This window comes from Struthio camelus, chromosome 1 (genome assembly GCF_040807025.1).
Source record: "Struthio camelus isolate bStrCam1 chromosome 1, bStrCam1.hap1, whole genome shotgun sequence".
Lineage (NCBI taxonomy): Eukaryota > Metazoa > Chordata > Aves > Struthioniformes > Struthionidae > Struthio > Struthio camelus.
The window spans coordinates 29,292,062-29,319,764 of record NC_090942.1 but is presented as its reverse complement, the minus strand read 5'-3'; the positions used below and the strand labels follow the sequence as shown (position 1 = coordinate 29,319,764).

The window sequence follows — 27,703 nt, the reverse complement described above, 5'->3', positions numbered from 1 at the left end:
CCCCTCATCCCCCCCTCTTTAAGGGGGGGAGGGGGGGGACCCAAACAGAAGGAAGCATTGCCAGCTTGTCACTAGAGTAGCAGCTAGAGAAAATTATCTGGGTCAGTGTTGGTTTCACATTTTTATGCGGGCGGTGCAAACACATAGAGTTCAACAGCTTTTAGGGAGGAGGATTTGAAACAACCTCTTATGAAAAAGCAGACAGTTCTGTTTTGTGTGGCCTTAGCTTCCTCTTTCTCTTCAGAGAGCATCCTGGGCAACACTTTGTTCTGTTTGTGGATGACTTATCGGGAAACAGCTAAGGGCTCCAGTCATATGGTAGGTATATGGTAGGTCTCTGAATGAGAGGAACCCTGTAGACACCCATCATCAGTGGATACAAACGTTAGCTTTACATATGTAAACAAAAACGTAGCTGATTTTGAAGATAAAGTTCTCTGCTTTCATCTTGTGCGTGTCTACTGCTCTGGCTTCAGGTTAGCACCTCTAGCATATGAACGCTTTGACTCCTTAGGGTAATAAAAGTGTCACTATGATCAGAGCAGGAATGTATTTATTTCAAATGAGAAGGGAAGAAGAAATAATTTAGTGTCTCTGCCCTCGAGTTCTAAGCAGTAGCTATATGGTTGGCAAAAGATCTCTTCCTAAAGAGCCCATTGTCTGCAGGAAAGTTTTGTGATTCTTCAAGGATGTCTGATGACTGTGGAGACAGTTATCCTTTCAATTATAAAATAACTGAAAGCATGATCTTCCTGCATTGGCCTGTGCGCTGTCTGTCCTGAACAAGTAGTTTATGAATGATTTCCTACTTCATTTTGGACAGAAGTGAGATGAAAGATGAACTGTTTGTATTCTTGTCCATGCAACAAGAACAACTTGACTTTTCAGGGGCAGTTCTAAATTTGAGGCTTTTTAGTTGGAAGGGATATTATTTTATTATTAATTTTGTATTAGAGTCACCAGAACTAAGATTAGAACTAGAACTTGTCAGCGTTTAGCTCATTTTCCATCCGTGGTAAATGGAAGGTGAGCTGTCTGTCACAATTACTCTCCCTCCCACTGAACACACCTGCAGCTAACTGGAGGTGTTCTTCATGCTGCTGGAGTGGTAACTAGGACTGAGGATGGGTTGTCCTGTGCCTGTTGGGTGTGAGCCTGTGCACCCAGCAGTGACCACAGTCCTGTAGTTCTTAATCTGTTTCAAGACTGAGGTTTCACCAAAGGTTTACAGAACTGGAGCTAGGCATTTTAAATTTAGTATGTTATACAGATGCATAACTTACTGTGCTTGGTGTCTATTTTCACCTCTAACTTTCGGTTGCTGTTATCCATTTAAATTTGCTGATGTACTGATATATTGTGTGAATACTCAGCCTTTACTCTGCAGAGTTTTTTAGTCTCATATTTCCTCTGTGTTGTGAATTGGTCATATGCCCTTTTAATCTCAGCAGTGAAACTCATTGCATATCGTACCCATTGCTTTCACTAACTGCGCTATTTCTCTTTCTTCCTGGAAAGTAAGTGGGTATTTGTCCGGCTGAAACCAAATTATGAAATGTGTTCTGTTCTCAGTCACTGTCAGCATAATTTCAGATGTACTCAGGAATGTCAGACATCGCTTAGATCTGTTCTTTATTCCTGACTCTCAGATATTCAAATTAGTGCATGTAAATGTGGAATCTGTTTCTTTCTTGATCTCTTGTATTTTAGCAAGTCATATATTACAGATTGCTTTGTCTTGACAAGTGACTTAAATGTTCTTTGACCTGATCTTGTGGCCTCACTGTGGTTTCACAGGCACAGACCTAGGTTAAGGATTGAAGAATCTGCTGCCTCCCTTGTGTGAAGCTTGCAGAGTTTGGGGAGACAAGTCACCAGAAATACTTGGTTTTGGTGAAGGCTAGTTTTCTGCTATCTCAGACTTGTAAATGGGCTCGTGTTCACTTATGTGGTTAGAACAGAAAGCTGGATAAACCCTAAAATACTGTCTTCATGTCAGCTTAGTCAAGCTGCTAACCTTTGAGTTGTGTGTTGTATATTGTAAAGGGAAGCAGTAAGATCGTTCACGTAGCTTGCTTACTTGAAGTTTAACAGTAGCTTTTTTTGCTCTTAAAACAGATGGGATTGGGCCACGAGCAAGGATTTGGTGCCCCCTGCTTAAAATGCAAGGATAAGTGTGAAGGATTTGAGCTTCATTTCTGGAGGTAAGTGACATTAGCTGTCTGAAACTGTGGCTCAGCACTGTAGGCTGTGGCATATGTATGCAAATATTTAAGTAACTTTTTTAAATTTTTTTGTTGTACTTCTCAGACACTTTAAAAACGTGTTCAGGTTCAGGGCTGGGGCTTCTTTACAGCATTGCAACAGAGTATTTAGGTAACCACTTATATATGCTTCATCTGCACTGAAGTCAAAGGTAGTACGTCTGTTGAAGCATTTGCATCAGTGTAATAAGCAGTTGAAGTATGAGTGTAAAAGCATCTCTATTCCTACAGTGAGAGAGATGACAAGGAAGAATATGCTTCATCTCAGTAACAAAATGCGTTCTCAGCCTCTGGCCAAATGCATAACCTTTGATCTTGAATTTTAGTTAAAATCACCTTATCTATATTCAAAAGAAGTTGGAGCTTTGTTTACATATGCGAATGATTTTTGAGGTTTAGGGGGGAAGTGTCATATTTTAAGGAGGCTTATCAGATAGTCTTTGACCTTGGATGATGCATTATTCTTAAACCAATAAGAGCTGATGATCTTTGCAGTAAATAGATTACACTGTGATCTATGCCATTACTTCTACAAGAATTTTCTTTTCCATTAATACTTCTTGTCTGAGTGTGCTTTGAAAAGTAGTCGAGTGATTCTGATTTTTGAAGAAAAGTCATCACCAATTTCAAAGTGAATAGTCTACAAAGGACATATAAATAAACAAATGTCAGTAGTGTTAGCATATGCTAGCTGATGAAAGTAATTAAGTTTCTCCAGTGCTGCTTAGCTACACTCATTATTGTATCCACAGTAGACTCTTTTTATTCGTAGGCTTTTTTGCTGTAATCTTTCCAGCATGGCCAGAGTGGCATCAAATACAGATAAGGCTTGAGAGATCAAATCTATACCCGAGTATTTGGCTGCTGCTGAAGAATGAGTTTAGATAAACAAATTTTTGCAGTTTGACAGGTTATTATGTGAGGTTATAGTTTCTCAGTTAAGTATCTGTAATATGTAACTACAGAAACAAAATATAAATAAAGGACTGGATGGTTCCGGTAGTGGTAATGTCTTAAGGTAGTCACAACTATTTATTGGTATATAAGACAGGATTAGTTTATGGAAAGGCTTTTTTAAAAAGGGGATTTATGTATGTAGTACAAGAAAAATCTAACAGAACAAAGTTAGCTTGTGTGCATATAAATACTTTGATAAAACAGAATTTTAAAAATGTGGAAATAAATAGTATTTATCTATGGTTGGAAGAGAAATCTTGTCACTTGAGAGAAAGCTTTGTCTAGAGCCAGTCTGATAGATGGGGAAATACTAAGTGAAAGAAAGCTCTTTTTCTCAATGCTTTCTTTTTGTTTTCTCTTATTCTTAGTTCCTATTATCAAAGGACCTTGTAATTCCTAGCTTATTCTTCAGCAGGAGAGAAGTTGGAATCAAGAAGGAATAAAATGCCTAAAGCAATACAGTCATATAATAGCATGTTTTCCAAGTTAGAAAGTTGAATCTCATTCAGTGTCTGTTTCTTGGGGGTATTTTGGGCTTTTTATTTATTTTACCATTTTACTAGGCTCTTGTGATTAGAGTCTGTTGTGGTAGGTCCTGAATATGAAGCTCTTCAGAGCACTTACTCTGAGTGAGAGCTTGTGGGCAGCAGAAGATTTAAAGAGCAAGTAGAAAAAAAAAATGAAAACCATGGTCCCATCATACCAGCTGTTTAGCTGAGATTGAAGTTTTAATTCGGAAATTGGAATGATATAGGGTAATCCATGTAATAGGGAGGCTGTAATATGCCTGAGATGCTGCTTCCTCCCCTGTCTGATACCAGGAATCTACATCTGGAAAAATAGCAGTCAAGGCTTCTGTTCTATGGTGGGTTGGGAAGTTGCTTTTCTGCACTCGAGCTGCTACTGGGGACAAGCAGGATGCAAATCTGAAGTCAATTAATTCAGCCCTGCATAAACGGTTTGCAAAGGAAAAATATATTAATATGTACTTTGCATGATAAATTTCAGGAGTCATCCACCTGAACAGAGGGGAATGGGTTCTGGATATCTGTGTACTTGGCCATCAGAATATCTGTTCACTTAGACTAAAAAACTGGAACTCAATTTTACGTGGAAGGCAAACCAGCAGAAGTGGACAAGAATATTATCTTTGAAGTTAGTAATTAAACTTGAACTGCTTTTGATGGTTCATGCTATGCTTAGTCTCACCTGTAAGAAACAGGTTTTGAACTAGGGATTATGGCTAGAGAAGCTGTTACAGTCAGAAAGCTTAATTGGAGTAGCAATCGTTTGCCAGTGTGTTACTGTATCAGTAGGCCTTGCTTGCAGCTGTGGTCTGTACAGGGTGACACTGCCCTCTCCTGGATGGAGCTGAAGCAGATGACACAATTCTCAATCTCCGCAGTAATACCTGAAAACCGTGGCATGCATCGGAGTGGAGTAGTATAATTTCCTCTTTGTATTTCTACACAAGAGCTAAATTCTGCTTTTAGTCATATTGGAAAGTGCAGGAAAGAATGCAGGTATAGCCATCTGATGGCAGGGCATCATAGTGTCACTACATCATATTCTTCTCTACAGCTGTAGTGTTCAGAAGATACAATAGTCTTCTGACATGTAAGATACAGGACAGCTTGGAATTTGAAGACTTTGAAGGTGCTATAACTCTTGGCCCTATGTGTGGGATAATTATACATATGCAGAACTGTTAAAATTGGCTAGTACAGAAACAGTGATGAACAAAGCCTGTATTAAAACTTGTTCCTTAGTTTTGAAATTCTGAAAGCCTCCCATTGGAAGCTAAATGCAAATTGCTGCGCCAAGAGCCACAGTGATAACCAAATGAAGAATAACCCGCTTTATCTCAGAGTATTAATAGCTGTTTTGCTTTCAAAATTGTCCCTGAAATCAAACTTCCTTTCAAGTTTAGCAGAAAAGTAGGCAGGGTCTTAGTTTGGATGTTAAAATTCATTCAGCTTGCAAAACTGCCTCTGCAAAATGAGCAGGGGAAAAGCTAACTGCAAAAGAATACTACTTGTTATAACATTTTGTTTTTGGGAGCGTATTTCCCACCAGAGGGGAGTGTGGGACTAGAGACAAGCTCCCGCAAGCAAGAGGGAGCATTCTGATTTATCTTAGTCATGTATGCCGGAAAATGTAATTGTCTTCTGTATGGCTTGCCAAGATCTTTAAAAGCTTCTGGAGATGAGAATCTTGAGCTTGGGAATGACCACTATCACTGACTCTTCTGTGCAGATGCAATCCCAGGAAGGCAAAGATAGCTTAAAGTTGGCTTTAATGTTCTTTGATATTAAGGTTGTCAGGCAAGTGCTGAGGCATAGTTCAAAGCATTTACAGCTTACAATAGCTGCATTAATATCAAGATATTGTAAGAAAAAGGATCACAGGAAGGGTATTTTATTTCTGTGCGGAAGACAGGAGGCTCAGGTCTTGCCTCAAATACTTGTTGAGGGCTCCTTTGTGCTTGAAAATGCTTCCGCCTGTCACTATGAACTACTGCAAAACCAGTGTAGAAAGGGTGACTATCCATAAGCCAAAACCTAGGAAAACAAGAGGATGGGTGAGATCTGGTTTTGGAGAAGGAACTGAAAGTCCTTGATCCTTGTATTCTGTAGAAAGCCATGACACAGGAATTCACAGCCCTGAGAAGATGGAATTGGCATACCTTCCTTCTTCTTTCTACCTGTCCAAGATCTGAAAACAAGACACAATCCACTAAGTCTATCTTTATCAGTGATATGCAACTTTTAATTCTACAGATGTTGAAGTTTCCTCCCTATCTGTCCTGTTTTGAACAGGAAAGGCTTTCCAACCTGTTAAATATTCCTCTGGTCAAATCTTATCTCCTTTGCTCAAGTCTTGAGGGCTGCAAACACATGAATAGCAGTCTCTGACTATTCCTGCAGTAGTGATTTTTTTTGTGAATGCACTCTAGTGAAAGAAATTTTGGGGGGCAGTGGCCTTCTCTTTTGCTTTCCCTATTATCACCACTCAGTGACAAAGTAGAGAGAGAGAACAGAAAACTCTTTCTGGCTGTCTTCTAGGAAGAGCCAAGGGAGATGAATCTCTCTATGTACATATATCTGTGTGTATATAATGTCCTAGAACAACCAGTTGCTGTGTGAGGTGCTTGCTTTATAACCGAAATTAAAAATTAGGTTTCAGTTCTCAAACTCGTAAAGTGTGAGTTTCTGAGAGAATGGAATGGGGTGATTCAGTAAGATGGCTGTATCGTAGCAAAGTAATGACCAGCTAATCCAGCCTAAGTAGAGGCAGTTGGCGTATCCTTCCTGCAGAAGGGACAGTTTCTAATGAACAGGACGGACGTGGCAGCTTAGTGGAAGATATGTGTAAATTGAGACCAGTACTCCATATTCCAAGTTGTGTGTGTAAATGTCAACTGGATATCTTTTAGAGCTGGAAATTTTTCAAGAAAAAGGATTATAAATCGGGACAGAGAGCCTTTTTTGGCTCTTAGCAGCATATCAACATCTTTATGTGGCTGAGATCCTGTGGAGATTTGGGGAGCAGGCGAAATGGCAACAGCCTCAGGGATTTCCCTGTGAACTTACCAGGATATGCTGGCATCGGCTGTGACTTGGCATCTTCCAAATTCTTTCTGGATTGTTTTCTCCTGCATTAGGAGATTTGTATTATTAAGAAGCCCTATTGACAGGACCACCCCGCTTGCGGTTACAAGGGCTACACTACAAAACTACATCTTGCAAACTGCATGTAGGCAGAATCATGCATTGGACATGTGCTCTATGAATCATTAGCGTAGCCTTAAAAAAAAGGGCAGTGCCTGGCCTCTAATTCTTCAGGCCCTCTTATTCAAAGAGCAAGGAGAAAACATCAGACTGAAATGTGCACAGTCAGTTTCTTAGCTTAAGCAAGTTTGGGGATGGGTGGTGGGGGGAGGATATCAGGCAAGAATCAGGATTATAATCTCATTCTTTTGAACTAAAGTAGAAACCACAGGAGTTTCATGACAGTTTCACAGTAGGACCCAGGAAGGACCTGATGACAAGTTGTATGCTTTCATTTATTTGCAAGTATTTCCTCATCAACTTAATCAGGACAACAAAAAAGATCTTTCAGAAATACTGAAATTAGTCAAACATTTTAAGCCTTCAAAGTATCACTAAGGATAAAAGCAGAGCCAGGGTACTTTCTTATTTGGAAACAGAAACTGGTTCTCAAATATATTCTGCCCTCTGTGAGGAAGGCCTGTACTGGAAAAATTATGTGCCGTTTCATGACTTAAAATGAGCAAGAGTAAGGTTCCCTTGTGGCTCTTCCAGCATTGTGGAAATTTCAGTGGAAGGGTTCAGCAAGCAGTTCCACTGCAGCTTGCTGAGGATGGCTCTTATCCTTCTGGGCTGTGAGTGCAACTTCATTTCTGTTGAACGCTGTATAGACTGATAGGAGCTAGACAAACTGTTGCACCACTGTTGTGACTATGTAGGCAACGTAATGAAGTATTTTCATTCAGATGTGTTTGTAAGGATAGTAGTTCTGAACAGCAGGACTGCAGAACTACTGCACTTTACTTGCATCAGCCTGTGCACCCGAGAACATTTGTTCAGTCACCTGTCTTATTAGAGCACATCCTGTCAAGAGGCAAGGCTAAAATTGGGGCTTATTATTGCTAAAGACTTATGTTAAAATGGAGAAAATATCTGGTAAACAATTGCTTGAACGGAATAACTGCGTGAAGTCAAGTTTCAGGCACATGGTGGGGCATATGACTGCATGTATTAATGAACTAAATTCACAAAAAGGAAGATCTGATGCCGCCAACTGGCTGTAGATTGTAAAGACATGATTAAGAGCTGGTGATAAAGTGTGCATACCTTAAAAGATGGGCAAACTGAACATAAATTGCTTTCTTATTCTTTTAATTAGTCTAAGTATTATTTCATAGACTTGTGTAGACTGATGCTGACTATCTTAAAGACCTATATTGCAGGTGCTTGATGAGAGATCCATAGTATCTCTAATAGATAGACTATGTATCTAAATGTTAGGCTTAATGGGCTATGCTTGTCCATGTGTGAATGTTTTATTAAGCTGGGAGATTGCAAAGTGTTTACTAAATATTCACAGATAAGTATTAATTTTGAGATTTGTACCTTTTGTTTTTCTGTCATGGGAGCGAGCTGGAAATCATACAAACCATTAGATAGCCTTATGTATATAGGCTACTTTTTTTAATATTTATATATATTTAACTTTGATTATTAACTTTTGTAGGGATTTTTTTGTTGCACAGGTGAATCTGTCCTTCTTGACATCATTGTTTTGCTGGCTGTTTCTAGAATGATTGATTTCTAATAGCTAATTTAGCTAATTTTGTTTGGGATGCACTTCATAACTTAGGAAATTATGGTTGCTGGATAATCACATGACCAGGGTTGCATATGTCACAGTAACATGTTGGTACCCCCTATTACAAACCATGGTACCTCTGGTCATGTGTAGTGTGTGCCTTTGGGGCTAGTCAAATATCATTGTGTCTATTGCATGGCCAACTATATGTAGGTCCTTTTTCTTCCTCCCACTTCTGTCATCTAATGGGCCTGCAGTGGTCATGGCATGTTCCTGCAGGCTGGCAGGACACGTACTTGTTACGTGCCTTAAAATAAGGTATGCATCTTGTCTTTGAGATTTGAGAAAGCAAAGTGTAGATAATCGAGAATTAGATGGGTTCTGGTGGGTAGGGTTGAAAAGAATTCGAGACCTGTTTTATGCTACTCACTATATAAAGAATAGTTAATGAGGTAAATATTGTTCATTCTTGTTCAAACTCAGAGATCCAGAAGTGGGACCTGTTTTCTTAGGATATGAGAAGGATCATTAGTTCACATCTAACTTCACTAACTTCCATATACTGTGGCTTGAGTAGAAGCACTGAGAAATTCATTAATGCATAGTAAACTAGCTTGTCTAATCCAAGGTTCTGATTATTAAATGTGGATCACTTAATTATGCTTAAGGTAACACATTATGATCTAAAATCCTTTGATCAAAGGTTCAAATGTGTTATGTGTTATATATTAAAGAATAATTCCATTTATGTCTAAGTTGAACCTTCTACCTTTTAAAGTTGTCATCTGTGGAAATTCTCTGTACAGCATGTACCAGAGTAACTCTGACCTGATTTAGAGCTGTTTGAAAGGCTTTGTCTATATAAGCTAATCACTATTCTGTCTTCTCTTAAATGCTGAACTTCAGGACAGATCGTGGTGGAGCTGCACTATATATACAGCTATACATGTTTTTTCTGTTCTAGGAAAACTGAAAACGCTACTTGAAACACTTGCAACCCTGTGAAAAGCAAATATCATATGTAGTGAAATGCTTGTGAAGGAAACAGTGCAGTATGAAATTTTGAGTGTATAAAGAGAGCCTTACAAACTAAAAGCTCAAATAAGCAATCACTGGCTATCATGTGGGTGCGTTTAGGTCATAACTGATAGGTGACTACCTGTTTTAAGAGGAAAAAAAAAAAACTGATAGGTGGGTGATAACAGACGTGTATGTACAAGGTCTGTACTGTGGCTTCACTGAAAGAATGGTGTTTTATTAAAAAGTGCTACTATAAGTGGCAAACATCTATATGCTCACCATCTTAGTGAGTAAAGAATTTAAGAGAAGAAATTAAGAATATCCTCAAGAGGTTTTTGAAAAATTGGATAACAGCTCATGTGCCTTAATCAAAGCACTGAAAATAAGGTTTGGGATTCCCAGTGTCGTCACTGCGCATGCAGCTAGTGTGAGATGTAGTTTGCAGCTGGGATTATAACTTTGCTGCCACTTTTCTGAATTGCAGAAAAATATGTCGCAACTGCAAATGTGGCCAGGAAGAGCATGATGTCCTCACAAGCAATGAGGAAGATCGGAAAGTGGGGAAACTCTTTGAAGATACAAAATACACAACCCTTATTGCAAAGCTGAAAAATGATGGCATCCCCATGTATAAACGTAATGTAATGATACTGACTAATCCAGTGGCAGCCAAGAAAAATATATCCATCAATACTGTCACTTATGAGTGGGCACCTCCTGTTCAGAATCAGACACTTGTAAGTCAAAGCTACTTTTTTCTTTGTGTTTAAGGTAGCAGTTGATGGGAGATGAAGTAGTAGAGTTTATCAAAAGGATAAATCTACCTCTGGTAGCTCTTCTGTATGGACCTCTTTTCTTTTCTTCCTAACCAAAAATAAAAATATGCAATGGTACTTGCAAGTCCTCTGGAGTGCAATTTTTCTAACCTGCCCTTTTTAGTAGAACTTGGGAAAACTGGATGTACTGTGTGTTTAAGAGGAAAAAAATTGTCATTGTTTAAAGTTAAGGAGGAACACTGTCTTGCTTATAGCTTTTACTGTATATGGTAAGAATAAGTTCAGTGTTGACATCCAAAAGAAAAGCTCTCTTCCAGTATGTTTGCAGCTCAAATAGATGAGACAGCAGATAGCCTTCTGGGGATTTTGCTTCACTTTTCAAGCTTTAATTGTTAACTCACTGTGCTACAGTGCTTTGTGATCCATGTTGGAATCATATTAGCTCTGACCTGGGTCTGTAAAATATCATTTTTCAGTGAATGAATTAAACATTCCATATCTAAATTCACTGTTGTCTAACAGTTACAGTTTTCACTTTCTAAGTTTGTCCTTGCTTTATGAAAACAGAACTTTCTTCTTTATTTGGCTAGAATTATTTCTGCATTGGGCTGTGTGCCTCAGGCAAGATATTTCACGTTCTACTTAGTTATCCTGATGATCAATGTTTTTTTAGACAGCTTTGAAGAGACCAGGTGCTATGTAAATGTTAATTATTGTGTACAGGGTTATAACTACTTAGAGTAAATAAGTATCCTTCATCTTGTAAAAGATTTAAAAGGAAGCCTGTCCCTTATGCTGGGAAGAAGCCAATTAATGCATCTGCTGTATTTTTTATCTCCATCTACTATGTTTTGGGAGCTTAGCGTTTATGGAAAGGATCTTGTTTTTGACAAATCTGACCGTCACTAACAACAGTGGAGCTGTTTTTAGTCAGTTGTTTGTTTTAAAAGGATGGGTCTATAGTGGAAATGGCATCTGATGTCTAATTCCTCCTGATTTAGGCTAGACAGTATATGCAGATGCTTCCAAAGGAGAAACAGCCTGTTGCTGGCTCAGAAGGCGCGCAGTACAGGAAGAAACAGTTGGCAAAGCAGCTGCCTGCTCATGATCAGGATCCTTCAAAATGCCACGAGCTATCTGCCAATGAGGTGAAGCAGATGGAACAATTTGTGAAGAAGTACAAGAACGAGGCGCTCGGTGTAGGAGATGTCAAGCTTCCTGGTGAGGTGGAAACTAAAGCTACAGACAAGAATAACGTGAATAACGGTGATAGAGGCACCTCAGCTGCTGTAGGAGCGATGGAGGGCAAGTCAGCAGACCAGAGAACATCTCAGTATGTAAGTATAAGAAATGAAAGGAATATGAGGAATATGGGAAGAGAAGGAAGGAAGGGGGAACAGGAAATGTATGTTAATGTCTGCTCACGAACCCCTGACTGCTAACAGTATTTAGTAAATTACAAAAAATAAACAAGTTCCTAGATCATCTTTCCATACCTGTTGCACAAAGTCTTAGCTAAGAGATACAGTATAGCAGGATGTCTTTTGCAGAATAATGATGAAGAAACTTGTATAGCCTCGAAGGACTAACAGCTACACTCTCCTCAAGAAGAGTTTAGTTTAATTTTAGTAACCTATGTCGCTGGCCTGTAGCTCCTTCTTGGAAAAGCACTGAGATTACACAGCTGACAAGTTGTGTTTAAAATGAAATTAAAAAACAGTAAAGCAACAGCTCTCCCTTCCACCTGCAGCAAACCAGGTTGTATAACTGCACAGCTGCTCTGTTGACTACCCAACTGTTCAGATCGGTCTTCTTTCTTTGGCGTGTGATTTCTATCTTGAAGTAGCTCAACAACAATGACTAATGGAAAATTAACCTGTTTTCACTGATATTGCTAAAACAACACTTATGTCTGAACTGCTTTATTAAGGCCATAGCCTGCAAACTTCTGCTGTGCATGTCTCTGCTACCTGTTTATGAATCCTAAATAAGGGTAGGATAAGTGAAGTACCAAATTAAAGTAGCTTCTTACCTTAAGCCACTCTTCCATTGCTTTCTGGTAGTAGTCCTTTTCTTCAGAGTGTAATTTGATTTCCAGAAGTGTTACTGTTTTGTGTTCTTTGAGTTTCAAAATAGGTCTCTAGGTTTCTTAAGGGGGGGGGGATAAATATTCATGTTCCAGATAAAAGTATATCTGTTAACATGATTGTAGCATGTCTTTCAGTGTCTTTTTTACCAACCTACTACACTACTTCCTACTTTGGATGGAATATGAAGTGAACACCTAAGTTTTTAGCTTTGACCTCTCCACTTGCTATAATCGGTCATCTTCTGTGCTAAATTGATTTTCTGTGGCTGCATTCAGAAATGAATTGGTCTGTTATTTTCACCGTTTTCTTTTCTTGGAGATTCTGACATTATATAGTACTTTAAGAGGTATTTCATAATGGCCTAATAGGTCACTGTCATTTTGTGTAAGCCAGCCTTTCCTGCTGAGTTATCTTAGTTTCATCACAGCAATTCTTCACTTATCTCCTTGAGGAGAGCCTACCCCTTGCGTTGTCCAAATTAGTTGGCCAGTAGGGTGCTACCTTAAGTCAAGGGATTACGTGTCCTTCCTGTTGAATAATTGTATCAAAAGTTGCTTTGATTTTACATTACGCTTTTTTTGACTTCTTAGGAAGTTTGGGGTGGGGGAAGAGGAGAAGAATATTTTAACTCAATTACCTGACTGAGCATGGCTACTGTAGTTCAGGCCAGACACTTCTTATGACTGTTTGTAGTGATCTAGGAAGTGTATAAGCAACTCAATAGCTCACTGTTTTGCTTCTATGTGGTTTTTTTTCCCCCCTAAGGTACTAAATGTACCCCTATTATGTAGTGTAGTATGTTTGTAAAGCTTTTAGTCATTTTTCCATAATCACTTGACCCATCCCAAGATGGTTAATCACAGCATACTGGACAATAGCCATAAGTGACTGAGCAATCCTAGAATGTAGCTTTAAACAGAATGAGTTTGAATTATTAACAGTAAGAAATTTTTCCTTATCAGTGATGGTGATAAGGCTCAATCTTCTCACGACCTATAAGTACACAGTTGTTTTCTTGTCACGCATGCCAGTCTTAGTCTAGTCAGTTAGCTGTGATGGAGGTTCCTTATTCTTAAGCACGTAAGAGTTGAAATTCATGTTCTACGTTATCTCTTGAAAATTTTTTTATAGGAACTGGACATAATTTCAAGAATATAAATATGGCAAAATGCAGTAACCCATTTAAATAGCGCTATGTCAGTATAAGTGCATCATCGTCAGTATAAGTGCATCATCTTGAGTTGCTTAGTTAAACCTGTACTGCAGCCTCATGTCACATTATTATCTGATCATGGAAGTAAAGTAATGCTTTAATTTTCATCTAGGCAAACAGGATTTATGAGATATGTAAGTAATATAACTGCTATAAACATACCTCTTCACAGAATTACTTAATTTTGTAACAAATTCTTTTCAGTTCTGCTATCGCTGCAAGCTGAACATGAAAGAAGGTGACCCAGCTGTCTATGCAGAACGTGCTGGGTATGACAAATTGTGGCACCCAGCTTGTTTTGTCTGCTGCACTTGCAGTGAACTTCTAGTGGACATGATCTATTTCTGGAAGAATGGTAACCTGTACTGTGGAAGACATTACTGTGATAGTGAAAAACCTCGCTGTGCTGGATGTGATGAGGTAGGAAAGATCAGTCCTTTGTTTTGGAGCATAGGTTTGCCATTCTGAAAATGGAATGTGATTTTTAAGTAAAGTATTATAGTACAGGGGGATGATGTTCCTGCACTGTCCTTGCACTTGCAAGGAGCTAGAATTGTCAAGTAATGGACACTACATTCAGGAAGAGCCACAGATTTGTTTTGGATTTCGAGGTGTTCTTGTGCAGTCTGCAAGGATATGTATGTAATACACAAACTGTTTCCTGATGAACAGACGCTAGGCCTTACTGTGTTATACCTTATGCAGAATACAGAAAGCAGACTGCCTGATGTCTTTGGCATTTACTGCTAGCAATAAATGAATTGGAAACAAAGTCAAACTAACACATTCATTTGTGTTGTTGAAATAACTTGAAACAGTGGGCTCTCCAGCAGTTCCTGGGAAGTTGCAAAACATCCTGAGGCTAGCTTCATTAAAGGAAATACTATTCAAATGCATGAACTAATGTTTGTTGTATTTTCCTCATAGCTAATATTCAGCAATGAATATACCCAAGCAGAAGGTCAAAACTGGCATCTGAAGCACTTTTGCTGTTTTGATTGTGATTGTGTTTTGGCTGGGGAGATCTATGTAATGGTGAATGACAAGCCTGTCTGTAAACCGTGCTATGTGAAGAACCATGCTGCGGTAAGATCCTTGCAGGCATATTGCTGCTATGAAAGAAAGGACCTATGGAGCATGAAAAAACTTCTACTTTTCCTCAGTGCTAGAGTATCTGAAGAATGTAAATCGATGCAAATTTAGGCCCAAATCTGTCATCCTTCCTCTCCCTCCCTCCCCCTCCCCCCAAAAGCAGCTTCTAAGCCACTGGGTATTTTGTTACTTCATAGACTTGATCTGAAACTACTTAGGAGTATGAAATTTGTAGGAGGTGTCTGAAAACTGCTCTAATATCTATCCTGTCTCATCACTAGAAATATCACCCTCTTTCTGTTAGACAAAAGATGAATGTCTAGTTTGTCAGTTTATGTATTATAAAAAGCCAGCAGTGACAGCTGCAATCTAGGCATTTCCTTATCTTATGTGTATCTCTAACCATAGGAGTTGTAACAAAGCAGACTGACTTATTGGATAAAGCTGGAGTTTTGGGAAAGCATGGTAGTTCTTAATTCCTAGTTATGCTAGGAACTCTACAATCTAAAAGGCAGCTAGTCTGTTCATCTCTACCAATTAAGCAGCTATTTTTTGGGAGTTCAGTCTAATCTGCGTCTAGATTGTTTATACAGTTAATGGAGAGGAACTGTTGTCTCTGGCCAGATGGAGACAGTTAACTACTCTCACCTGCCTGAGAATAGCATTATCTTTTGGAGGGGCTTTTTTCTTCATTAACTGTCTTGATCTAGATGGCTTTGCCAGCAAAAGCTGGATGAGAGGAATTGCATCCAAAACTTTCTAGTAACCTTTAATTCTATGGCATGGCTTTACACCTGCTAATGCCCCAGAAGATATTTTTTAACTTATCTTTCCAAATGTATCTTTTAGTATATGAAAATCCATGCGTGTTTGGTATGACAAGCTATTATCCTAATTTGGGCCTTATAAGGCCACCACCACCATAATGGTCTTAAATTTAGTTCCAGCAAAAACTATTGTGCATTTTATTTTACGTTTTCTCCTAGCCTTCATTTTGCTTAAACTTCACTTTAGAAAAGGAAAAAATCAAAAGTCAATCTTATTTAAAAGGTTTCTTCCAACACCTCTCTTGCCCCATTATTTTCCAAAAACATCCAAGAATTTCAGCTGCTCTTAGAATTATGGAGAGGATGTCAATGCTTTGTCTAAGTTTTCATTCTTTTAACTTATCAGATCTGCCAAGGCTGTCATAATGCTATAGATCCAGAAGTTCAACGTGTGACATACAACAACTTCAACTGGCATGCTACGCAGGAGTGCTTCCTGTGTTCCTGTTGCAGCAAGTGTCTAATTGGCCAGAAGTTTATGCCAATAGAAGGAATGGTCTTTTGCTCAGTGGAATGTAAGAAAAAGATGATGTCTTAAGAGAGAGAAGACATGCACAAAACTAAGCATCGCTGTGTTCCAAAGTCTCTTGCATTTCTACTGTAAAGTATATAGTACTGGGGCATTTAAGGATATTGAAAGTATTAAACAGCATTTTCCCAAAGATTTTTTCCTAATGAGGAGGAAACATGCTCTGTAATCTTCAATCCTTAGCTATAATACTTTCTTCTTTAGGATTTTGTTCCTGGGTCTTTATGTAAAATGTTCTCTTGTCACAAATGTAGGAAAAATGTGTTATGAACTACATATACTTTAAGGGAGCTCTTCACTATGAAGGATCTTTTGCTATATCTTGTTTAATGGAAGAAGAAAATGTGAAATATGCTCCATTTTTTCTTGTATGTTAAAAGATAAATATAGCTCTTCAACTTTGACAAATTAATTTATCATTTTTAATAACCTCCCTGCTTTCATCAAGCACTTTAGCCAAAATGATCAATGTTACTGCCGCATACATTTTTGTTTGCTAGACCTCAAGTGGGCAGGGAGAACAGTTTGTGGTTTTCTGGGTGGTGTTTTTTTTTTTAATTAAGTTGCCTGTAATTGCTCGCTCATTGACACATGGGCTATTGAGGGACAGTGACTACCCTAACATCTGGTTTATGGAGTACCTAGAAAAAACAGTCTAATTCATATTACTTTTTTTCCTTGCAACTTTTCCTGGCTGGAGATTTTTTCATTTTGTAAAGATTAAATTTAAACTTTGATTTTTGAAGGGATATAAGAGGAGATCTTGCCCAAATTAAGAAAAAACAATTTGACCTGCCTCTGTGGGCTTCACTTTTATTCTTTCTGAACAGATTTCTGTTTTTATGAATGTTCTTTTCATAAATTGTGCCTTCTGTCAGAGGGATGTGGCACAGAACAGCATGTGTATTTCTGAGAATGTCATCCTGCAAAAGGTAACCAGAGCAGAAAAGTCTTTCTCATAAGACTTCCAGTATTTGAGTAAGAAGATTGATGGCTTTATACTAGCTTTCTAGCTTACTAGAGAAACCAAATGAATTGTTTCTTGAGGTTCCCTTTCTTAAGGATTACAGTTCTATAGTAACTATCTCTCTGTGCTGAACAAAAATGGAGAGTCTTTTACCTCAGAGATGGAGGGAGGGGAAGACTGCAAATACTATGTTCAGCTCTCTTGAAGCTTTATGATGCCTGTGTTGTAACACTTGAAAATAAAAAGAAATTGTTGCTCGCTTGGTGTCTGCTAATTCTGTTCTTGTTGGATTCTCCTTATTGGGTGGTAAGTGCAAAGCATTCCCGAACTTCTGTTCCTCCTTGAGGTTCTTTCCATCTCTCACACACCTTAAGGCTTGCAATATTGTGTCATGTTATCTTTGTGCTTATGGGTGCAAAGTAATTTTGTTCAAACAAAATATAAAACTCTTAAGTTTGATGTGAATTGACTTTTTTTATTCACAGATAAGATAAACATCTTTCAGTTGTATGTCATAAAATAGAATTAAAGTTTTTTGAATTTACGTAGGTGAGGTAATGGGCTGAGAAAACACTTAAGTACTTTATTATCCTCAGAGTACTGCAAAAATAACCCACTGGTGTGAGGTACACTTCCATTAATTATGTTGTCTAAATGGAGACCTAAACTTCAGGTCCATGTTCTGAAAGCCTGAGCTTTTCTCTGAGCTCCTCAGGATATCCCAGAAAGCATATGCCCAGTGGGGCTGGACTCTTGCTTTAAGTGAAAGTATTTCCATTTTCCTGAAGTGTTCCTTAATCCATGCCTGGGCATGCTGCAAGAAAGCAGTCCACTGTGGGGAAGGAAGCAATGCCTGCCTATTGATCATCTCCAAAGATGGCTTTATAGTGTTTAGGTTTTACTGTTCCTGAGTGAGTCCTCACCCACTCACCAACAGCTGTTCTCTGAGCTGCACCTGATTCTCATAAATGATTTTATTTTTTTAAAAAAAATCATAAATGATTTTATTTTTTTTTATTTCACTTCTGCATAGCCTTCACTTAAGAATTGAGGTAGTGCCTGCTCAACCTCTTGACAAGGCTATGTTATAGCCCATCTTCTGGGAGTGGCTGTTTCCATGCCTCTTCATGAAGCATGTGAGCTTGCTGTCTTTAGCTAGTTCTTAAGTCTAATCCCTTTTGCATGTACCTTTTCAGCTGTTTTCTCTGGAACCTGGTGCCTCCAGCTGTCTCTTATTACTGTAAGTTTAATGTGTATACCAGCAATAACTGGGAAGGGCCATGTTGTAAGAAAGTCAAGTGTAAGGTGCAAAGGCTACAGAGGAGAGGCAAAGGTAATGCTCTGTGACTACATGATAGATTAGGAGAATTATTAGGGAATTATTCCTATACTCATTAGGAACTGGGGAATAATTCCTGTACTTGTTAGGAGGTCAAGGTAACGCTTACAGTGTTAGCTGAAAGAATGTCAACATCTTGGAGCTTCACAACAAGCACTGAGGAGGTTTCTGTTCTGTTACTACCGCAATAAAAACAATGAATTCACACTTTTTTTAGTCATGGAGAACCCTATGCATGTGTTTATTTTAGCAACCTAAGACTAGAAAGTGCATACTTCAGTAATACAAGTACCTACTCTGCAGATGAAATTTTGAATCCCAGATATGAAAGTAAAATTCTACTCTTCAGTCTTTTCTTTGATAAGAAAAGTCTTACAAGCAGGCAGTCATCACAACTGCTCTCATCCCTTTTCAGAAAGTCAGTTAACTTGAAGAGCCATCCTGAAGATGCACTAAGCTAACTCTATTTATCATGCTACCACCAACTATCTTATTTGATTTTAAGAGGTTATATAGTATAAGTACTAAATAAAGACAGAGATTCACAGCAGAACACAAGTTTTGACAGAGCCTTGCAATCAGTTTGCATTAGAAGGAAAAGCCCAAACTTAACATTCGGGATGTAACTTTTTGCTTATCTTCTGTTATTTTATGTGGCTATTGAGACAATGAATGTTGCTATGACTCTAAGTTTCTGTTTTTAGAGTAGAAGTGTTCTGATAATTGTCTGAAGAACAAATAGGATTGTATAGTACAGCAAGCTAACAGTAGGAATTAGACAGAAGTGGGGTGGGAGATAAACGCATATGAGCCGTCACTGAATCAGCAATAGATAAATTATTCAGCAGGCTATCTTCCTCACAGATTTGAACATCCTTGCTTACCATTTCTTTCTTCTCACTATTTTTCCATATATCTGACAATCTCACTGCATTTATATGTACTTTTTCAAAGAATTTATTATACCATATATGCCATGTCACCATCAATTCTGGATGGCAACTTGAAATTCCTCCAAACCACTATGAGCCACCAGATGAAAAAGTCCTCAGGTTGCCAATGTGTTTTTTAAGTATACTGGCCACCAAAGAAAATGGAAGTGGGAAGGCAGAAATATTGAGCAAGTTAAGCACAGTTTAACTAGTGCTGTTGAGGTTTAGGAAGAACACGGTCATTTGTACTTTTCAGAAGTCACAATGAACAAGGTAATACAAATGAAACTTCAGAAGAAATTGAAAAGAATTACAATGCACAGATGTTTTGTTGTGCTGAAGGTGCTAAAGTAGAGTTCTTTCTACAGTAATGCTGTGACTCTACATCCTACGTTAGTTAGGAGATTTAACACTTTTTAGAAAAAATACTTACGTTCTGTATCTTCCAACAAGTGTGTATGTATATATGCATATAAAATTAATACGGTTTTATGTGTCTATAGAGATGTAGTTAAGTCCTTTCTGTGGATTAAACCAAATAGCTGTACCTGATCCATAAATCCTCCTGTGTACTTGTAACAGGTAAATAGTTCTGAGGATTCATGTATGACATATGTTGTAAATATTTTTCCAGGGAGGAGAAAATAAGAGCAGAATCTGTTCTGTGCTGAAGCACACCTATATTTTAACCTTTTCTTTAACCACTTTATATAGCAAAATTTACTTCTATATGCCATTTTATTCCAAACTGCTAGTACATTAATTGAAGCATTTACAGTTTGGATGAAGAAAAGGTGATAATGCCATTATAGCTTTTATGGTACAAAGAATAAGGTTTTCCTCATCCTTTGAGGCACATTGCTACTATCATGTGTTTTATATAAAATCCAGGCAAACTGTTTTCCTTCTGGAGGATGAGGTAAAAGCAGGGCTGTATCAGTTCTATACAGGTCAGTATTTCTGAATATACACGCAGATATATATGTATATATATATTTTCTATATAAAGAAGATATATATAGAAGATAGATAACTATAACCAATGGAAAGTAATATCTGTGTTTGTTAAAATGTTTGCTAATGAGCAAAGCTAATACAGCAATTTCCCCTTTTTCCTACTGAATCCTAGATATGCAGTGTTATGGAACACAGCTGATATGAAGCAAAATTATCAGCTTTATTGGAGCAACGACCCTCATCACAAAATTGTTTGCGGCCAGGACTGACTTGAGATGCTTGGAAGATCTCAACCACCCGTTCCCAGAAGAATGAGTGAGGCAGAGGTGGGAGGGCAGTAAAGCTTGGATTAGCAAACTCCACCAAGCTAGTGTGGGTATGCGATGCTAGAGCAAGCAGTGGATGGCAGAGGAGCTCGTGGCAGCCCAAGGGAGAAACAGTAATGCAGCCAGCAGCAGGATCTCTGAGGGCAGTTCTGTAACACTGGGAGGGATGGAGCCAGGATGAGGCTGCAGCAGCTCAAGGGCAGGCAGAGACTGACTCCAACAGTCTGAGGACATGTTTGTACAAGAATTTTCATGTCCTGGGCCTACGCTTCCACCGCAGCAGAGCCCCACACCTTGTGGCCTCGCAGTGGAAAGCCATCATAAAAATCACCTACACAAGAGCTATCTGCGGGGTCACTGTGGCCAGTCTGGTTTTCTCCTTTCCACGACCAAGCAAAGCAGTCTCAGAGAAGATTCCAGTCTGACTTATGTAAAGTGCTTCTGGTACAGGGAAAAGGATGCAGTAGTGCAATACAAAATCTTCTGCTAGAGCTGCACATCACTTCACACTTCAGGACTACAGAGGTGCCCTATTTTATCCTTGTACTGGCAGGCACCCAGCTCGGCTGATGGTGTAAGGCCTGCCTCCTGCATAGCCGCAATACTCAGTTGAGCACGAGCATTATTTCCATTGTAAGTTTTCTCCATAAAACACAGGAAGGGATGTTCTCCTTTTATAGTATTGCTGGATGAGTAAAGCGTTTCCTTCCAGCTGGATGCTAGACTCTCAACATTTTCAACATCAAAGTGTTTCACATATTTTGGGAGAACATCCCAACCATCAAGCTGTGGAATCACCCCAGTGCAGGCACTCTCCACACCTGCTGTGGTAGGTGGGGCCTACTAGCATGTCTTTGAATGTTAGCTTAAATCCTCTTGTGCTCTTAAAATCATGTCACTTTGTCGTTATCAGTCTTAGCAGAGAGTAGGAACACACAGAGCTAGGTTCAGTGATATCATTTTGAGCAATATTATGAATAGTTGCTTACTAACAGTATAAAAGCTGAGGATTCTCTGCACATACAAAGACTGTAACTGATCAACCGCTTTCATATACTATATCCATTACCATAACACTTCAAAATGCAAAGGCCTAAAAGACTTGTAGCACAGGGCCTTCAGATTCTGTCTTTGCTCACTCCATCAGTAAATAAGTAAATTAAGTTTATCAGTTACGTCTTAAGAATGATACCAAATAAAATTAAGTACACTACCAAAGAGGTCCCACAAGTAGATGGCAGACAGAAAACAAATCATCTAAAGGTCATCAGCAATCCAGGAGACGCAGGTGGGAGCATCAGTCAAAGTACACAAAGTACAGAAAATAACCTGTTCATTTTTTTTCAGTGTTTTTTTTCCTATGAGCAAACGACAGATAAATGAGCTTTTAGGGAACAGAAGTCCAAAACCATCTGAGCCAGGACTAGGTACAGGCTGTAGATTGCCACCCTATGTTCACTGTTTAAATCGTAAAAACATGAGCCAGATATTTTTTACTTTACACTCTGCAGAGCACTTAGGCAGTACCTGCTTTAGCGTACCACCATCACAGCAGGAATGCTGAGTTCTATGAGCAATCACAAAAAAATGCAGCAGATCAGTGTTTCCCCACCTCCTCCCCCACAACAAGTGAAAAATGACCCAAATAGGAGGATGTATCTGCTGCAGATTAAGCCAAGCATTGTTCAGAATTGGCTTCAAGCCTAGCATTGTTGTAGAAAACTTTTGCAGTCAGTGTATGAGCTCAGTCAAACTTCATATATTTATTAACTTTAATTCATTAAAAAAAGTTGCATCATAATAAAATATTAACTTTTCATTAGTTGCACTAGATGAGTTGTTTACATGTAGCAAGTCTTGATTTTTATTTTTGTAGTAATGAAAATAACCACGGCAGCCACAAAAAGCCATGATGTTCTTCAGTCATCCAGCAGATGCCGTCTGTGTTACGCAGAGCGCACAGGCTGAACGGACAAGGCAAAACCTGGGAAAATATAGACAGAGACAAAAGAAGAAGGTTTGAACTGAGAGAGAGAAGAGATGTTCTGAAGGTTTTAATGAAGAAATAAGCTGAGGAGAGCTCTGTAAGCCTAGGAGACTGTGTGGGGATTGAAAACAGCATGATCTGGAATTTAAAAAAAAAAAAATTGTTGTGTGATAATGTTCTGTGCTGAAATCTGCTGTCTGAGGTTAATTTTATGACACTTCCAACTATTAGGAGGAATCAAATCACCAGTAAAACATAGATACAGTGATAGAAGGCATCTGAAAAAATCTGAGTATATTCCTATATTCACAAGTAAGCAGAACACTAATGTCTATTTAAATTTCCCAGAAACTAAAGGCCACCTGTTCATGCACGAAATGTTCATGCACTGGTGATAAATTATTACATCACAGTAATAGCAAAACAATCATATTTCTTTTAACTGTGAATTCAAGGACTGAGAGCTCGTAAAATCCTGGAAAGATTTAAGTTCAAGGGTCCTCTGGAGGTCATCTAAGTCCAGTCCCTTGCTCAAAGCAGGAAAAACTTCAAAGCTAGATCAAGTTTCTCAGGGCCTTGTCAGGCCAAGTTATAGTCACAGACCTGCCTATTCCAAAAATGAGGTCAATTGGATTCATTACGTCTCATGGCCTGCTCTGGTTTTCATTTTCACATATCACTAGTAGGTACCCACCAGGTGCAATTTCTCCCTCTAGCTGAGAGGCATTGCTCCTTTGGGTCTTCCCTAATTAAGCCAAAGTCCCCAGTAAAGAGACCCAGCTGGATCCTGGGGCTCAGAACAAACAGTTCCCCACGTACTTGAATCAGTGAAGTTTAGCTTACAGCAGTTTTGTGATTAATTGACATTCTAAATATATCATAGTAAGCTGCAGCAGGAGTTTATTCCTTACCAGACTTCAGAGAATCTGTTTGGGAAAACAGACTTATAAGTATATTTATGACTTTTATCCGTGTCTGCATTTTATTAGACAGCAGAGAATTCATACAGAAGAGAACTCTAGTCTGAGGTTTTTCTGCTGTTTAATAAGACATAAACTCTAACTAAAGCATTTCCCATGGTTAAGGAATTCATTATATCTTATTTACCCATGTGAATTTTCTGTTTTCCTTTAGAGACCGAGCCTCCGCAGAAGCACTAACAGATAAAACTTGTTTCACAAGTTTCACAAAACTTGTAGGAACTTCATTATGCGTTAGACCTCTCTCCTGCCAAGTTTGGCTGAGGTTACAGGAGGAAAAGTCTCTCCCTCTCTCTCTCCCTCTCTCCCTCTCTCTCTCTCCCTCTCTCTCTCTCTCTCTCTCCCCCTCTCTCTCCCTCTCTCTCTCTCTCTCTCTCTCTCTCTCCCTCTCTCTCTCTCTCTCTTTCTCTCACACACACACACACACACACACACACACTACATTCCCACATCCACAAACAACTCAATTGGAAAAGTCTTTCTAAAAATGCCTTCACTCTGGAGTTTGCAGCCATTTCTATCTGATACTAGTAAGCTTCCAAGAGGCTGAAAAATTTGAATGTTTGGCATTGTCAGCATTTCCTATTAGCGTGTTTTGGCGGACTGGCTCCCTGTCCTGTGCGCTGGTTATTTTAGGTCCTGTTTCAAGGCACTAACCCTTCCCACGCTTCAGATTCTGGACCTAAAAAATGACACATCCTGACGAGTTAAGTTTTAGGCACCTACACCTTTATGGGATCTCCAGATACAAACAAACAAGTTATATTTTATAGGAATTTGACTCAGTGGAAGCTATTGGGGCTGGACTGTTGTCTCTGTTGGATATAGATTTTCATCAAAACAAAAAGAAAAAAGAAAATAAATATTGTAGCTTCAAAGTTCCAACTGAAACACACTGGGAGGCATTTCTAACAAATAATTTTGAAAGTGTATGTAGTATTATAAGACAGGAATCAGTAAAAATAAAGTCAGGAAACAGATCATCAGTTCTTAGAAAACATTTTAATGACCTTTCAGAATAGGAAGCCAGAACACTGTGGGCAGAATACAAACGGCATCTCTCTGCATTCCAGGAATTCAAACATTTTTCGTTTAGAAAATTCTCTATCCAATATGTATTCAGAAGCTTTTCAGACTGCTTTTGTGGGTTGGCATCTACCACGTTTCTTCATTTTTTCTAATAGATTAGGGGAATACTCTCTAAAATTGAATATTCAGTTAAAGCTTTTCAGACTGCTTCTGTGGGTTGGCATCTACCACGTTTCTTCATTTTTTCTAATAGATTAGGGGAATGCTCTCTAAAATTGAATATTCAGTTAAAAATTTCTTATTTACAACTAACAAATGGAAACCTGGCCGCTTCAAATTCAGTCATAATACTATGATGCTACTAGTATAAGCTGTTTGGAATACTTTTTATGTAATACTTTCTTCCTGTCTAAAGGCATAAGGAGTCAGCATGGTTTAGCAGACTTGCAGACTATGACTGGAAAGCAGAAACCTCTGATGTCCAATTCCAGTCCTCTGTTGAATGCAGTGTGACATTGTCTACATTCCTAGAGCGTTCTATTCTCCAGCTAACATCCTATGTAAAATGGGTGCAAAAACAACATTACAGTGTCAATTTGAGACTCGGTTTGCTCTAACCAGTGAAGTTTATTGAAACTGTAAATTGTATAACTGCAACTGTTACCATCAAAAAGGTACTCTTTTCTGAAATATTTTTTATTTGCTTCATTTTGGCATTCTCATGTAAAGCTGCCAAACAGAATCTGAAGTTTATATTTATAAAGCCTGTAATCATTCCATGAAGTTCAAGAAATCTGACAGTGATCTGGAAAACTTAGGAGGTAATAAAAGGTTACCAGCAGGAATGCAGAGCTGCCTTGTATGGTAGTGGAGAGTCGAACTAGTACATATTTCAATAATACACTGCAGCTCTTGTCTTTGGGGTGGGTCCTGATTGTATAGCTCTCGCTGTATTTGAAATGCATGGCAATGTAAACATTCTTCTAATAACACAGAGGTTCTCTTAAATATTTGTAAATAGTTCAGCAACTCTGAGAAATGGGGTGGAGCCTAGAGAATGCTACAGAAAGAAGCTTTATCCTAACACTTGTTAAACTCACTGTCCCAAACCCAGTTCTCTTCTTAATGTAAACCGCTGCAACTTGCCTGCAGACGCAATTGTACAACATGCATTTTAACACACTTGCAATGTGCATGCTCTTCCAGAGGAGGGACGGGACCGTGCCACATCCAAACCTGCCCCAAACCTGATACCCTAAAATGCTGATTTAGTTCCACTTAGCAAGAAAAGTCTCCATATTGACTGTATCGTGAGTGCTTTGGAGGATTACTATTTTTTTACTGGAGTATGGTTATGGTGGAGGAGGTAGAGGCAAAGAAACAAAAGCATAGAATCAAATTCAATAGCATTTTTTCCAGCTTTGATTATATTAGAGAAGCAGTTTTGTGGTGTAATGTGTGAAGTCCACAGAGGATGGGAAATTTTGAACTTCAGGCATATTCACATCAGGTAATGAGTTAGTTAGTTTCATTGCAGTTATAGTAACGAACTTGGGGGGAAAGAGAATAATATCACACTTACTTTCACAGATAGTTGGGAAATTAATGGTATTCATGCAGGACCAGAGCTCCTGAGTTCTAATTTTGGTGCTGGCATTTCTTCCTTTCTCTGGTAAGAGGAGCCAGGAAACTACAGGCCTGTCAGCCTCACCTCCATCCCTGGAGAGGTGATGGAACAACTCCTCCTGGAGGTCATCACTAAGCATCTGGAGGACAAAAAGGTGATCAGGAGTAGTTAGTACAAATTCACCAAAGGGAAATCATGCTTGACCCCTCTGATAGCCTTCTGTGATGGAATGACTGGCTGGGTAGATGAGGGGAGAGCAGTGGATGTTGTCTGCCTGGACTTCAGCAAGGCTTGTGACACTGTCTCCCATCACATCCTCATAGGTAAGCTCAGGAAGTGCGAGTTGGATGAGTGGACAGTGAGGTGGCTTGAGAGAACTGGCTAGATGGCAGAACTCAGAGGGCTGTCGTCAGTGGTGCAGAGTCTAGTTGGAGGCCTGTAGCTAGTGGTGTCCCCTAGGAGTCAGTCCTGGGTCCAGGCTTGTTCAATGTACTCATCGATGACCTGGATGAAGGCACAGAGTGCACCCTCAGCAAGTTTTCTGGTGATGCTAAACTGGGAGGAGTGGCTGATACACCAGAAGGCTGTGCTGCCATTCAGAGGGACTTGGACAGGCTGGAGAGCTGGGCGGAGAGGAACCTCCTGAAGTTCAACAAAGGGAAGTACAGGGTCCTGCCCCTGGGGAGGAATAAATAACCCCATGCAGCAGTACAGGCTGGGGGCTGACCTGCTGGAAAGCAGCTGTGCAGAGAAGGACCTGGGAGTGCTGGTGGACAACAAGTTAAGCATGAGGCAGCACTGTGCCCTTGTGGCCAAGAAGGCCAATGGGATCCTGGGGTGCATGAGGCAGAGTGTTGCCAGCAGGTGGAGGAAAGTGATCCTGCCCCTCTACTCAGCCACATCTGGAGTACTGTGCCCAGTTCTGGGCTCCCCAGTACAAGAGAGACATGGCACTACTGGAGAGAGTGCAGCGGAAGGCTACAAAGATGGTGAGGGGACTGGAGCGTCTCTCCTATGAAGAAAGGCTGCGAGAGCTAGGCCTGTTCAGCTTGGAGAAGAGAAGGCTCAGAGGGGATCTGATCAATGTGTACAAGAATCTGAAGGGAGGGTGTCAAGAGGATGGGGCCAGGCTCTTCTCCGTGGTGCCCAGCAACAGGACGAGAGGCAACGGGCACAAACTGAACCACAGGCAGTTCCATCTGAACCTGAGGAAAAACTTCTTTCCTGTGAGGGTGACTGAGCACTGGAATACGTTACCCAGAAGGCTGTGGAGTCTCCTTCCCTGGAGATATTCCAAACCCACCTGGACACGATCCTGGGCAATGTGCTCTAGAGGACCCTGCTTGAGCAGGGAGGTTGGACTAGATGATCTCCAGAGGTCTCTTCCAACCTCAAGCAGTCTGTGATTCTGTGATAACCACGTATAGGAAGCCATTACC

At 39.4% G+C, this 27,703-nt stretch overlaps 1 protein-coding gene across 3 annotated transcripts in view; it reads left to right on the top strand.

Moving 5' to 3' along the window:
- Nucleotides 1–17,346, top strand: part of TES (testin LIM domain protein) — a 28,563-nt gene extending 11,217 nt beyond the window's left edge. For all 3 annotated transcript variants that reach the window (XM_068932792.1, XM_068932786.1, XM_009689499.2), the window contains 6 exons: nucleotides 2,119–2,204; nucleotides 10,078–10,330; nucleotides 11,371–11,706; nucleotides 13,877–14,092; nucleotides 14,600–14,758; nucleotides 15,938–17,346. In XM_068932792.1, coding sequence (XP_068788893.1) covers nucleotides 2,119–2,204; nucleotides 10,078–10,330; nucleotides 11,371–11,706; nucleotides 13,877–14,092; nucleotides 14,600–14,758; nucleotides 15,938–16,129 — 1,242 coding nt within the window. In that variant the 3' untranslated portion in view covers nucleotides 16,130–17,346. The remainder of the gene's footprint in view (nucleotides 1–2,118; nucleotides 2,205–10,077; nucleotides 10,331–11,370; nucleotides 11,707–13,876; nucleotides 14,093–14,599; nucleotides 14,759–15,937) is intronic.
- The last annotated feature ends 10,357 nt before the right edge of the window (nucleotides 17,347–27,703 follow it).